This window comes from Gobio gobio, assembly GCF_949357685.1.
Source record: "Gobio gobio genome assembly, chromosome: 7".
NCBI classification, from domain to species: domain Eukaryota; kingdom Metazoa; phylum Chordata; class Actinopteri; order Cypriniformes; family Gobionidae; genus Gobio; species Gobio gobio.
The window spans coordinates 17577769-17593584 of record NC_137103.1 but is presented as its reverse complement, the minus strand read 5'-3'; the positions used below and the strand labels follow the sequence as shown (position 1 = coordinate 17593584).

At 40.2% G+C, this 15816-nt stretch overlaps 1 protein-coding gene across 2 annotated transcripts in view; it reads left to right on the top strand.

Moving 5' to 3' along the window:
- The window catches only part of LOC307129489 (activin receptor type-1-like), a 128930-nt gene that overhangs the window by 104116 nt on the left and 8998 nt on the right, over positions 1-15816 (top strand). For both annotated transcript variants that reach the window (XM_079821945.1, XM_079821944.1), the window contains one exon: positions 2302-2432. In XM_079821945.1, coding sequence (XP_079678071.1) covers positions 2302-2432 — 131 coding nt within the window. The remainder of the gene's footprint in view (positions 1-2301; positions 2433-15816) is intronic.

The following is a 15816-nucleotide window of genomic DNA, read 5'->3' as shown; positions in this document are numbered from 1 at the left end:
AATAGCGCAAAATAAAAACGGGAATTTGAGCGCGTAATTGTTTGTGCGGCGCGCACCGGTATTTAGTAATGTACCGGCAGGAGGGTGCGTGCACTAAAGTAAATAGGGTAGCGAAATGATCCCAGCACGACATCCAATCACATTGACATCCCTACACTGATTGACTGCACTAACCTGTCTTGATAAACATTTTGTTTGTCTGATTAAGTAGTTATCCTGGCCTCCCTGACGTTACTGGTACCCAGATTCTTTCCCTACATTTTCAGTCAGTCTCACTTCCACTATAACTTCAACTGTTCTCAGAGCAGCATCAACTCTGATTGGTTCTGTTCACTAGTTGGGATGGGACTTGCGATTTTATTTGGTTTTATTCCATGCAGCCAATCACAAACAATGGAATATGCTTGCTGCCTAATGTGCCCTGTTGCACAGATGGACATAAAGAAGAAGAAGGTCCTAAATTGTTTCACGATGGTGCGAGTGTTTCTCAGCCAGTTTCTGAGAATGAAGTTTCGCAAGATATTGATATATATATCTATACTATGCTCAGGAAAATCTCTGATAATGTGAGGGGCATTCACTGAATTACAACTTTTGTGGAGAACAAACCAACCGCTCTGCTCATGCAAATTGATGATTGATGTCAAAAACGAGTTACTTGAGGAAACAGAGAGAGAATGACAAGTGAACCTGCAAGCATCTAAATGTAAGCTTAATCATTTAAGAGATATGGAGAATCAGAGCAGAGAGGGATATAAATGCACTGTTTGTCCAAAAGTATGTTACAGAGATGAAGCAGTAACAGTATTGATCCTTTATGTGTGCCTAATCTTACTCATGAGACACAATCTTTCAGATTCTGTCTCTCTCACACCACCCAACTAGATCTCAATCCAAATAACAAGACAACCAAAAAAATATATTTGCTAATAGGATTTTCTCACCAGCATGGGACTTGATTTGTCCAAAGAACAGATTATCTTGAATTGCTTTGAACTGATATAAAGTGGCAAGATTCTATACCTATCAAATTTCCTCTCGCCTTCTGATCAATACAGAGCTGTCTACAGTACCAGATGGAGAAAATTAAGAAACAGTGGTGAGACAGGTGTTTGTATGCCTAAACCAGGGTATGATATTGCCCTGATAACCAAAAACACACTTCTATGGTGACATTGTTGATTCCGTGAAGTCCTGTGACTGCAGCGCAGCTGGCTTGAGCACAGCGTTAATGGCTTAAAAGTGTTAAAAGCATTTGCTCTCTCTCACGCGCCCTTCTGGGAGAAGAGCCCATACGGCCCGTAAAAGGACATTCCGCCCTTGCTGACGTCAGATAGACCCATACTCAAAAAAATTTTTCCGAAACTTGTGAGAAACCGGAAGGAGTATTTTTGCCACAGAAATACTCCTTAAAACGTCTAACTTAAAAAAAAAAAAAAACTTTGTCCATGTTTAGCATGGGAATCCAAGTCTTTAACAGTGTAAAAAACTCAGTATGCATGAAACAGCATTTCATCCTCCTCATAATATTGTTGAATATTAATGTCCCCAACTAAGCAAGCGAGTGGCAACGGTGGCAAGGAACTCAAAGTCCATCAGGTGACACAAAGGAGAAAAAAATCCTTGGATCAGTCGAGGGGCCAGTTCTCATCTGGCCAACAAACAAGCATGGTGTGATTTTTATTATTCCAGGCTGCATCACAAGTCAGAAGTCTGATTGTGGTTTGGTATCCTTTAAAATATTTTATCCAGTTTCTTCTGCTTGAAGATCAGTTTCATCACGCTGGTATAGAGACGAAGCTGGCCACCAGGGTCTGTGCAGATGACTTGTCTGTTTGTAGTAGTCTTTGCATTGCACATCACTCCACTATTGCAAGAAATTTGACTAAATAAGAATAAATAAACATTGTCCAAAAGAGGCTCTCTGTCTGCATTTGTTTGTGGGTACACGTGTTATTTGGCTTCTGCTCCCTTCACATTGAAAGGGTCATTATAGTAATGTCTTTAGAGGCCTGTCTGATGCCCTCGGTGTGTTTCGTCTAAAATGGATCCCTGTTGCTCCTTTTGGTCTTATGGCTTCAGTACTCTATATATAGTCAGCACTGCTGTCGTTCTTGATGAAGCTTGATTTTTCACTGACAGACACATTACGGTTGGGACAATCAATGCTCTGTGATTATCTGTGTAATTTGATAAACAGTGTAATACTGTTGTGATGATAAGATCTGATAATAATGTCTGATCATTATTTCTGCTGGGGGATTTCCAAATGTGTTTTTTTTGTCTTCACTGATTGTGCAGGTATTGTTGAAGATTACAAGCCCCCATTCCATGACGTAGTGCCGAGCGACCCAAGCTTTGAGGACATGAAGAAGGTGATATGCACAGACCAACAGAGACCAAACATCCCAAACAGATGGTTTTCAGATCCGGTAAGTACTGTACCTGCTCGGATTCATGTGCATTTACCTTTACAAATCAAGTTAATCACTCACACTCATACTACATAAACTGTGTCCTAACAAGATCGAGTTGTAAGCAATTTGTCTTCCCACATTGAATGCAACAATGCAGCCAGTCAGAACATATTTGAATAGAAATTACATGGACAATGGCTGGTTAAGAAAAAAGGCTATTGTTAATGGTATGAATCTTCATTGACCTTGTGATTCTATTATGATTCTAAAGGGAATGGTTTGATTACAAAATGATTATCAATGCATTTTGTCCTTTTAATACACAAAAATAAGCATTGCCATGACATCAATTTCAGTAGCCATTACTTGGGGTCGACCGATTATCGGCGTGGCCGATTATCGCCACCGATATTAAGAATTTTTATGGTTATCGGTATCGGTCATTTTCAAAACCGATTTGCCGATAAAATAATAAAATTTTGAAATGCGCGCGATCTGGCTCTGATCCAGCCACCTCTGTCCATCAGAGCGCACCGCTCTGTGACCTAAACTAATGCCTAAACTAATGGCTTGAGGCGGTGCTTCTGCATCCTATTACGTCAGTGGTCGACATATTCTGAGATTGATCGTTTTCTGGGCCTGGTGTCAATAAAAGTTCTTCTTTGACTAACAAGGAAGTTTTCAGCTCTGAAACTTACAGGATATTCTTACATCACGATGAACTTTTATATATCAAAGGCTCAAGGGAAAGTTGATTTCTCAATTCGTCACACCTTTAAGACTAGGGGTGTAACGGTTCACTTATTCGTACCGAATTTCGGTACAGGGCTTTCGGTTTGGTGCACGCGTGTACCGAACGGTTTTCGAATTCAGTCTTTAACAGTGCGCTTGTTTTAAGCGCGGAACACACTTCAATCCTAGTTCCCACACGAACATATTAAGTATTCAGTCCATTTTATCACGATATTCAAACGATAAATGCCGCTTTGACGCTCTTTAATGTGGCGTGACTGATCACTGTATAGGCGCGTCAGTTCAAGCGGCCACGCGATGCGTGCATCTGTGAATGCGATCGATCATCTCTTCCTAAAGAATAAACATGAATGAACATCTGAAGGTATGTTGAGGATACATTACAACTTACTGTCACGTATCATATGTGGTGTAATCGCTCAATCAGTGTTTCAACTGCGGAAAGAGCTCAATATAACTGCTTGTAAACAATGTCATGTAGCATCGCATTTACCTCAGGCAGTCATTCAGTGTCCACATAATTTTATTCACTAGAGAAATCCACTCTTTCACTAAATATATGCACTATATTAGCCTATATATTCATTATATTCTACTTAACCTGTTAGTTATGTCTTGATTGTTTCATTTATAAATAAACCTGTCATGAAAATGACAGAGACTGTGTATAACTTAAAGGTCCCATGGCATGACATTTTCATTTTATGAGGTTTTTCAACATTAATATGAGTTCCCCTAGCCTGAATATTGTCCCCAAGTGGCTATAAATTTTGATCATTGTAAACCGAGTTCTGGGTGACTTTCTCTGCCTTTGAGAAAATGACAGCCCAGACGAGCTGATCTGGAATTTTCCTGTTATGAAGTCATAACAGGAACGGTTACCTCCCTTTCCTCCACCCAGAGAATTTGGCACGCCCATGCGAGCGCCATATTTGTCCTCGAGAGATCATGGCTTGTGAACGAGTGAATGCTGGCAGTTTCTCTGGATGTATAAATGAAAACATAAGTCTTTTTTCAGTTCCTTCTGATCTGTGATCAGTGATTTCTGATGTGTAGCTAATTATTCAAGTTCACACAGAACTTTATTATTCGTGCACACGCTGCGGCTTCTCTCTCTCCCGACAGAACGGTGTTTTCGTGTTTTCTATCTTGTGAGTCAGTGTTTTTGTATGTCCTCGGCGCGTCAATCTGTTCTAAAATGTGGATACAGTCTTGAGTTTCTGCTCAACATCGGCAGACTCACATCTCTTTAGAGATAAACCTCACACACGCCGAGGCTCGGGCTGCACTGGCCGGTCGGCCTTCAACATCACCAACCCCAGTACTGCATCTAGCCCACAGCAGAGGTGCCATACGCGGCGCGAGATTAAGCAGAAGGGGGGTAAGCGTTAGCGTATCCGGGCTAGCCAGCTATCCCCACAATAAACTGGATTACATTCGATGAACCGAATGAACCGAACCAGTTCACCAAATCGGACTGAATCGTTCAAAACGGTTCGCGTCTCCAGTCAGCGCTGATCCATAATTTTCTAGAGTTACTAACTTTCTGACATGAGTGACAGCCCCTCCGACTAGAAATAAACGAATAACCTGTAGTATGTGCTAGTAACTACAACAGTTCACTGAACTGAGACGTGCTGAGAGAACTGATGAGAAGTGAACTCGGGTCCATCTGTCTCTCTGGCAGCAGGCCCGTGCCTGCTCGTGCCTGCTTGTGCCTGGTAGACCTCGTTAAACTACGCCCCCTCCGCTACAAGATCTGATACTCATTCGAATGCAAAGATGTCAGCCAATCACAACAGTGGGCGTTTTTACTGAAGTCTCACAGCAGACATGCCTCTTGAAACAGGCCATTCAGCCACAGGGCAAACATCAGTATAGAAAAAATGCCTTTTATTTCTAAATTATGACATTTTATGATGTAAAAATCATACTAACAATATAAGTACACCTCAGGGAACATTATAAAATAATAGAAAAATGCCATGCCATGGGACCTTTAAATTATTATATTTCAACAACAAATAGGATAATTTTTTTTTAAAAATTAGATTTAGAAGTTATTGCAAAAACTGCCTTATGTGAAGTTTACATGTTTGCGTACTATGTTATTTGAGTGTTGATTATTATCAAGGCTCTGTTGTTAACCTTTAATATTAATGTGCAACTAAGGGCTTCCTATATAGTTTACTGCAATATCTTCAATAAACTTTTAGTTTTAATTAATTTAAGGACAGACACATTTTTTTTCAGTAAACCACTGTTTAATAAAAATAAATAAATTTTTTTTTATAAAACTGCTGTACCAAACCCGTACCGAACCGTGACTTCAAAACCGAGGTACGTACTGTACCGTCAGTTTTGTGTACCGTTACACCCCTAATTAAGACGTATCTGAATTCTACTGTACAACAATAATATATTTGTTAAGTTAAACCAAACTTTTAGTTTGACGGGTTGCCATGAAGACCTTTTGAGTTTCTGTGTGTTTGATATGCCGGTAGTTATTTTTGATGCCTGATCAGTGCCCTGACTACTGAACTAGGGAGCTGATTGAGACGCACCCATGGCCTCAGAGCGCACATTTACAGATGAACTGTCATTCATTCATGGCCTCACACAGCGTACATTTACAGACGAGCTGTCATTCACGGTGTGTGCGCACTGGCGCGTTTTCAATTCAGTTTTCAGTTGCGTTATGAAAGCCTGAGCGGTCGTGTACATGTTACTTTCGGTTAGATAGAATTAGTGATTTAAAAGCAGAGTCTGTGATACCGGTATTACCGGTAAATTAAACTGCACGTCTGCGCCATTCATTCACACAGAGGTGTCTACTACAGACAATATAGTATATATCACCAGATGTGTTCTCAGGTACCTAAATTTGGTACCGATTTATTTAATGTGAATCGGTACTCTTTAGGTAATTTGGTCGGTGCCCTCAAAAGTACAGAGTTCAGTACCCAACTCTAGTGCTTATGGGGGGGGATTTTTGACCATTCTTCTAGAAGCGCATTTGTGAGGTCAGGCACTGATCTTGGACGAGAAGGCCTTGCTCGCAGTCTCCACTCTAATTCATCCCAAAGGTGTTCTATCGGGTTGAGGTCAGGACTCTGGGCAGGCCAGTCAAGTTTCTCCACACCAAGCTCACCAAACATGAGACGTATGTCTAAAGAAACGTTGAAATGTCAGGTTTTAATTAATGTAAACCAAATCGAAAACAAATATTTTGTTTTCATGTAATCTGTTTGAAAAGAGAGATGCCAGTCGTTCCCGAGTGTCTCATTATCCGCTAATGCGACCACGCCCACTGAGCATGCATTCTTTGTTATTCAAATACTACAAGATCCAGAGTCGACACCCACACCAACTCAAATAAACACATCAAGTGAAGCGCTATACTTCAGCTACATCGTTTTGAGACGTGTTGAGGAATAATCCTGGAATAATTCTCCTCATGAAAAGCTGTTCATGTTCTGTTCAGAGCAACGGATTCAGCCGCTGATTGTGGTAGGCTAAGTTTATTCTCTTAGCATCTGTAAATATGAAACGCAAAAAGACAGTTTAAATATGAATCCTGCTGCAACATATGTACATCATCGACGCAAGACTGTTTAGACTGTTTAGATTTATTTGGCCTGTTTTGGACAGATTATAACGTGTTTATTGTAAAAGAGCTTAGTGTCACATCAATTGAGCTTTTATTTGCAAATGTCTGCTCAGATGCTATAAATATAGTACCAGTCAAACGTTTTGTGTTCAGTAGCCATTAAAACGTATTTAGCTTCATATTGATGTTTAATTATTATAGCCTAATGTTATTTAAAAAAAAATTAATATCAAAGTTTGTCAGAAATGATTCTGGAGTTTTGTTTTGTAGAAAGCCTTTCTTTAAAGTGAATCTCGTTTTGTATAAATTGTATTTTAATTTTAATCAATGTTTTTAATATAGTTGCTTCTTATTTAATAAGAAGACAATATAACAGACAATAGCCTTAGCGCTGGCGATCATGCATTGCACGCATATCTCATAAATGAACTGAAGCTCGAAATGATATTTGAGTATTGTGTGTATCTGATCGTTTACAAAATCAAATGATTCAGAAAATGTTTGCCATTGAAATGACTGGGAAAAAGTGTCCCAATCAACCTGAATTCACCCTATACTATTTGAAATCATAATTACATTGCATTATGTTGTTTTAAATCCCACATATTTTACTTATAACATTCATCATTACCAATTATTCAGTTATTTGTATTTACTGAATACTGAATTGTGTTCAGTGTCACAATATTACTGTTTTTTTTTTTAGCATGAGACTTCTTTCAAAAACATTTCTGATTGAAATTTTGTTTCTTATTTTGGCAGATCGATATTTTGGCTTTAGAGGTTTTGACATGCTCTGACATTTGTGCTTTTTTCAGTTGCTTATAAACATATTAATCGTAAAAGTGTGATTACACTGTATTCAGCACAAACTGGGCTGGCATAATATCTAAGCAACATGTATGTACATGAGAGAATAATGTTTATGCGAGGTTTAAAAAAAAAAAAAAAATAAGTAAAAAGTTTAAATTAAGGCCTCAAAACACACAATAGATATGTGTCCACAAGACTTTTGATTAATGGGTTTTAGAGTTTTTAGCTTCAAGCTGATGCGAGAATCATTGAGCCTACTCATTCACCTAAAACAATTAATTAGGGCTGCACGATATGAGGAAAAGCTGCGATGTGCTATAACATTGTTTAATTTTGCGATGACGATATGACTTGCGATAAATATTCAAATGTGAATGTTAGCTATACTGTTCCCATGTCTTAATGCTTTAATAGGTTGTGTTCAGTGTTGGGCAGTAACGGAATACATGTACTGGCATTACGTATTCAGAATACATTATTATGAGTAACTGTATTCCGTAACAGTTACAATTTAAATAGTTGATATTTAGAATAGTTACATTGTTGAAATCAATGGATTACATTTACGACACTTCTCTGTTTCAGGAGTTTATTTACTCTCTAAATAAATTAAGGCAACTCAATGCATTTCTCAGAAGCCCCAATATGAAAACGAAAAAATGCACGGTTTGCGTGATCAGTCACAATGGAGTCGGAAGAGGAGCAGCGGGAGCTAGAGGTTGAGATGGAGCCAGAAGAACAGAGCCAGGGCAAGAAAGCGTTTCTATCTTTTTAAAATTCAAACAGCATTTCATATTAAAGAAAGAGAAGGGAATATAACACTGTAGTGCAACTGTGCAGTGGCGCGGTGGTTGGGGGTGGCGGCTACGCACGCACACACGCCTATGTTCTATCCTATTTTTATATAGCCTATATTAGCTATATATATAAATGTGTTATATATTCGTAAAAAAAAAAAAAATTATATATATATATACACACACACACACACACACACACACACACACACACACACACACACACACACACACACACACACACACACACACACACACACACACACACACACACGTGTGTATATATATATATATATATATATATATATAATATATATATATATATATATATATATATATATATATATATATATATATAATATATATATAATTTTTTTTTTTTTTTTTTTTTTTTTTTTTGTGTGTGTACATATATATTAGGGCTGCAACGACGCGACGCGACGGCGGCACATTATTTACGCTCTAGAATAGAACAGAAGATCTAGAATAATGGCAGCTTCTACTCCCGGGCGTAGTGAAAAGGATAATTTATCATATAAAGCCAGACCGCGACATTCAAAAGTGTGGGAGTACTTTAAACAGAAGCCGAATAAAACTGTGCTTTGTTCGCTCTGTAACGCCGGTTTCACACTGCGCACGGTGGCAGAGCAGAAGCTGTGCGCATGGAGAGCGGGAGCTTTCACACTGCCAGTCAGTGTTGCCAAGTCCCCGGGTTTTCCGCGGAATTGGGCTACTTCTACACTGTTGCCGCGGGCTGTGTCTCATGTCCGCGGGTTGAAGCGACCCCAATTATGTGATATTTATCCCCGGAAATGAGAATTTTAGCAGGCAGCCCTGCAAAAAAAGCTCCACATATTTAACCCCCCGAACACGATGTTTACCGGAGAACCTCCCCGAAACGCGATTGGGCTTGTTTTGGGCTAGTTTTTAGTAACGAATGGGTGGGTTTTGTTGTGAAAACCTGGCAACCCTGCTGCCAGTGTTCATCTCGCGCAGCTGAACCGTGGCGCGTGTATTGCAACAGACGGTCACATTTTCCGGTGTTTTTCTCAGACCCCAGTACGTCTCGTGCTTTTATTTATTATGGGCTGCATATATCTCCTGTTAATGCGACCTGGTTCCCCTCTGTCCCAAACACATATGCATAATAACATGCTGTATATAGGTAGTTTACATGATTAAAGTAACATTAAAGTTAAGATATGCCTCTAGCTTTAATCATTTAAATATGTCTTTGAAATTTGGGTAAAAACTTCTGGCAACTTTAGTCGTTGTTTATGCACATGTATATCTTCAAAATAGTTAAACATTAAAACTATGCTGAAAGCTCCTGTATGTGAACCTTTTGCAGATAAATACAAGTGCATTTTCGTTTACTATTGACACAAATCAATAAGTAAATCATACTCAACTACTATTGTAAACAACTTTTCCTAATTAGGCCTACTATGTATACATATTATGATGAATAGTATCATTATACATGATGTTTAAAATGCTTCTTGTGTCCATATATTTCATTATAAAATGGCATACTGTGTACACTACCCTTCCTGAAATACAATTCATATTTTCATCATTCATTGATTTCATGTTAAAATAATATAAAAATTCACTACCCTCTTTGAAATACAATAATCAGTAAAAAAGAATCATAAAATTTTAATCCGAAAAAATAATCGTTAGATTTGTCGACAGAAAAAATAATCGTTAGTTGCAGCTCTAATATATATATATATATATATATATATATATATATATATATATATATATATATATATATTATTTGTTTATATTTTTTATTTTCAAAATGTAGGCTATTTAATTGAGCTTGAGGTGTATATACATGCGTGTTTATTTTAGTAGGCCTACTTCCGTCAGTGAAACAACACACTACAGCCTGTACAACATTTAAATAAATATCTGTAAATAATGGAAACATAAATAATTTAAGTTAAATATTAGTTAAAGAAATTTTTTTTTTATATTTCCCCACAGACGTGCGTCATATGCCTCTTTGCACTGAAAGGGAAGACACGAGCAGGAAAGAAGCATTGTTTTCTAATATCTTCATTTTTTTCTCCTGATGTTCCAAAACTGATGTACTACTAATGTGCTACTTGTAGTAAAATGTGAAGAACGAAATTATCTTCCGCAGGGTCAAGAACTTAGGCTTTGTTTGAAAGCGAAACTAAAAATCTCTGGCTTGTATGAAATACACTATACACATAAACTTGAAGTCTAATAGCAAGAACAAACTGTTAAATAAAATTTGAAGTAAAATGTATCTGTCCTACTCCATTTTCTACTTTACCACTGAAAAGAATTGTTATTAAGCTCTAAGGTGCTAATAAATACCCGGTGGCAACCACCAAAGATTGTCCGATCAGAACAATTAAATTATGTCCGTTTAGGAGGAGTTAGATGAACACACCACTCATATACCACTCATTCCAAAGTTGAACAGTTTAATTAAGTGTGCTTTCTTTGATGCACGCACACATGTGATTAGTTAGTACCGCAGCCTCGCGGATGCACTGGCTTTATCATCACGTTCGTCTCGCGCTAGTAATAATGATGCCGATCATAAGTTAACTGAAACTAAACTGCGTCAGCGTCCGGATCCTTCGCACCTTCTGGGTCCTAACAATAGACGAGTGACTGATGCCTGACTAAATAATAACAACGAATGAACTATTGCACATATAAAATGAGTGTATATGTAAATGACTGGACCTCAGTTTAGTACAGCCGCCCCCAAATGTGCTTGCAGATTTGCATCTCGGGCCAGTACTCACAGTCATTCAGGGAGTGAAGGGAGCTTAATCAGTCTGACAACGGGTCTGATGTAGGTTCTGTCTTTGACCTGGATTTCAGCGGCTCTTACTTTATTATCAGCTCCAGCCATGACAGTTTTCACAGTCCCAATGGGCCAGAGTGCTCTGGGGAATTAAAAAGCAGGCGATACGTCCGTGATAATTAATGCCTGTGATAATTAATGCGATATGGCTCAGCTTGTCAGTGAGCTACGGCTCTGTGTAGTAAATGCCGCTCTATCTGAAAGCAGGTGATGGCGATTTACTACTAATCAAGGAACCGGCTTTACTGACGAGATGCGCCTAACAATGTCATGCGATATATCGCCCAGCCCTAGTTAGGGGTTATTGGATCCGGGTCAGCTACATCCGAGGATACATATCCCAATGGCTTTGAATTTAAAATCCTGTTTGACGTTTGAGCCCCAATGGTGGTGTAAAGTGCACCTTTTACAGATCTGATTTCTCTCTCCCAGGATCCTCCGAAATGTGGGGAGTTTGGTGGATTGTACTGAAAGTCGATCTGTTGCTTGGCAAGTTCTCTTTGCAATTGAGGATGAATATTGTTGAAGGCTTCCTTAAGCTCACGATCTCCACCTTTGAAATTGGTACCCTGATCAGAGCGCAACTCATGAGGTTTTCCCCTACGGGCGATGAATCTATGTAGAGACATGAGGAAAGAATTGGTGTCGGCTTGAGAGAGAAGGTCAATGTACACTGCCCTTGTGGTCAAACATTTATAAATGATACCCCAGCGTTTTTCATTCCGGCGCCCAATTTTGATAGTGAATGGGCCGAAACAGTCCATGCCTGTAGAGTAAAAGGCTGGTTTGAAGAGTCTCAAACTGGAAGGGGGTAAGTCAGCCATTTTAGGGATATTGGGCTTGCCATGCCACCATTGACACTCCGTACAGTGATGCTGAATTGATCGAACAGTTTGACGACCTCTCAAGATCCAGAAGCGTCTTCTAATTTCAGAAAAGACCCTTTCAGTACCAGGGTGATGAAGCTGTGCATCGTACTTCTGAATTAGTAACTTAGTCACTGGATGGACTGGGTCTAGGACAATTGGGTGAAGAATGTCAGGGCTTAGCAGATGACATCTTCGTAGTCGTCCACCCACTCTAATCAGCTGCGTGTCAGAATCAAATTCAGGAGCTAATGTCTTTAGACGACTGTTTGGGGAGATGAGTTTCCCTGCTTGCAGCTGAGCATATTCATCAGGGAAACTCTCCATTTGAGACTGTTGGATGACTCTGAGCTCTGCCTTCTTATATGTGTCAGCCATGATGCTGTCTGTGGGACTGGCCGCCCCGTGAAGGGATCTGGCTGTAGCATCTACCAGCTCTTGAAAGTTGTCGTATTGAGATGTGTCAACTGAAAGCTGGTCATCCTGAGTTATTAGAAGATGGAAGGATATTGGTTTTCTGCAGAAATTCTGGGCCATTCTTCCAGCGGGAAGGTCTGGCTAGCTGAGCCAGTGACAGGCCAAGAGTAATATCGTCTGCAGGGTTGTTGTGTGATTGCACGTAGGACCATGATTGTGAATCAGTTAGCTCTTGAATCTCCGCAACTCTAGTTCCTACAAACACTTTGAAGTGGCATGAATCTGATTGAAGCCAGTTGAGAACGGTTGTAGAATCAGTCCAGTATTTGAAACTGCTGATTTCTAGTGTGAGCTCTCTTTTCAGAACTGCTGCCAGTTGTGCGCCAGTTAGAGCTGCGCATAGCTCAAGTCGGGGGATTGTTTGCTGCTTCTTTGGAGCTACTCGTGATCTAGCTGCCAAGAATGACACCTCTAGTTGTCCTTTGTCATCTTCAGTGCGGAGATAGGCTACGGCTCCGTATGCTCGCTCTGAGGCATCACAGAATGTGTGCACACTTCTTGAGCTGGTCAAGGGATCTACCTTTGTAGTGTAGCATCTGGGCAGTGTGACACTGGAAAGTTGTGGAAGCTCATCCTCCCATGTGAGCCAGGCATTTTGGAGGTCTGTGGGCAGTTCAGGGTCATCCCATTCTCTTTTTTTATCCCAAAGCCTTTGGACAATGATCTTAGCTCTAGTGGTAAATGGGTTGATGAATCCCAATGGATCGTATTGACTGGAAAGGATGCTATATATGTGGCGCATAGTGGGCTCAGTTTTTACGACATGGCCATGTTTATAACCAAGTGTGTCGGCTCTGCACTGCCACCGAAGTCCCAGTGTGCGCTCCTGGGGACCGGCTCTGTCTGAACTAGAGCTGCAACTAACGATTATTTTTTCTGTCGACTAATCTAACGATTATTTTTTCAATTAGTCGACTAATCTAACGATTATTTTTCCAGATTAATCTTATTATTCTTTTTTACTGATTATTGTATCACAATTTGTATATTATTTTAACATGAAATCAATGAATGATGACAATATTAATTGTATTTCAGGAAGGGTAGTGTACATAGTATGCCATTTTATAATGAAATATATGATCACAAGAAGCTTTTTAAACATAATATATAATGATACTATTCATCATAAAATGTATACAGAGTAGGCCTAATTAGGAAAAGTTGTTTACTATAGTAGTTGAGTATGATTTACTTATTGATTTATGTCAATAGTAAACGAAAATGCACTTATATTTATCTGCAAAAGGTTCACACACAGGAGCTTTCAGCATAGTTTTAATGTATAACTAGTCGTCTATTTTGAAGATACATGTGCATAAACAACGACTAAAGCTGCCAGAAGTTTTTGCCCAAACTCCAAAGACATATTTAAATGATTAAAGCTAGAGGCATATCTTAACTTTAATGTTACTTTAATCATGCAAACTGCCTATATACAGCATGTTATTATGCATATGTGTTTGGGACAGAGGGGAACCAGGTCACATTAACAGGAGATATATACAGCCCATAATAAATAAAAGCACGAGACGTACTGGGGTCGGAGAAAAACACCGGAAAATGTGACCGTCTGTTGCAATACACGCGCCACGGTTCAGCTGCGCGAGAGAACACTGGCAGCAGGGTTGCCAGGTTTACACAACAAAACCCACCCATTCGTTACTCAAAACTAGCCCAAAACAAGCCCAATCGCGTTTCGGGGAGGTTCTCTGGTAAACATCGCGTTTGGGGGGTTGAATATGTGTGTTTTTTTGCTTCAACCCGCTGACATGAGACACAGCCCGCGGCCACAGTGTAAAAGTAGCCCAATTCCGCGGGAAAAAAAGCGGACTTGGCAACACTGACTGGCAGTGTGAAAGCTCCCGCTCTCCACGCGCACAGCTTCTGCTCTGCCACCGTGCGCAGTGTGAAACCGGCGTTACAGAGCAAACAAAGCACAGTTTTATTCGGCTTCTGTTTAAAGTACTCCCACACTTTTGAATGTCGCGTTCTGGCTTTATATGATAAATGATCATTTTCACTATGCCCGGGAGCAGAAGCTGCCATTATTCTAGATCTTCTGTTTCATTCTAGAACGTAAATAATGTGCCGCCGACGCGTCGACGCATTTCACGCACGTCGACGTATTTTCGTAGTCGACGTCATCGACGACGTCGACGCGTCGTTGCAGCCCTAGTCTGAACTAAACCAAAGCTCATGGTTATCTGACCTGATTTGCTGCGGCAGGTGTTGCAGGAGTTGGGGAGTGTTACTAGCCCATTGGCGCAGTTCAAATCCACCCTCGGCCAGCAGATGTCGCATGTCATCAACCAATTGTCTGGCAGTCTCAAGAGAGGGAACACTTTGCAACCAATTGTCAACATAGAAACAACTTTCAACAGATGCTCGTACCTCGCTGTCTGGTTGGCTGTGATCGGTAATATGTTTCCGAAGAGCAAAGATTGCACAGCATGGGCTGCACGTGGTGCCAAAGGGTAACACTGACCATTGGTAGACATCAGGTGGATTGGTTTGGGTTCAGGTCTCGCCACAGGAACCGCAAGAATGCTTGGTCTTCTGGTAGGAGACGCACCTGATGAAACATCCCCTTTATGTCGCTGCTAATTGCTACTGCATACTCTCGGAAACCGAGAAGTACTCCCAGCAAAGTCGCACCCAGAGTTGGCCCAGGAAGAAGATATTCATTCAGGCTCAGCCCTTGGAAGTTGAAGGAACAATAGAATATAATTCTATTCTTTCCATTGTGGTGGACCATGTGGTGTGGAATGTACCACCCTTGAGTCTGTACAGCTGTGGATTGGGGAATTTTCTTCACATAGCCTGATTCTAGCAGCTTGTTTATCTCAGACTTGTATACCTGGGATTTTTCAGAGCTCCGTTTCAGCTGATTTTCCAATCTACGCAACTGAGGCAGTACTGCTTCCTTTGGAGTGGCTAGAGGTGGAAGACTGGTTTTCCACAGGAGGGGGGTAGCGTACCTTTGTACACCTTCAACTTCAACCCTCACTGTTTTCTCATCCAGCGTACGCAAAGCTTCTGCATCTTGCTTCGACCTGGTAACAAGCCGTTCATTTTGGTAGGGCAAGACGTCCATCTGCCACAACCTCTCGACCTGACAGAATAGATCATTAGGCGCAAGACTTACAGATGTGAACAAGCACTGTTGAGTGTGTGGAATGTGTCCAAGGAACTTTGATGGACCTTGGAGTGTCCAGCCTAA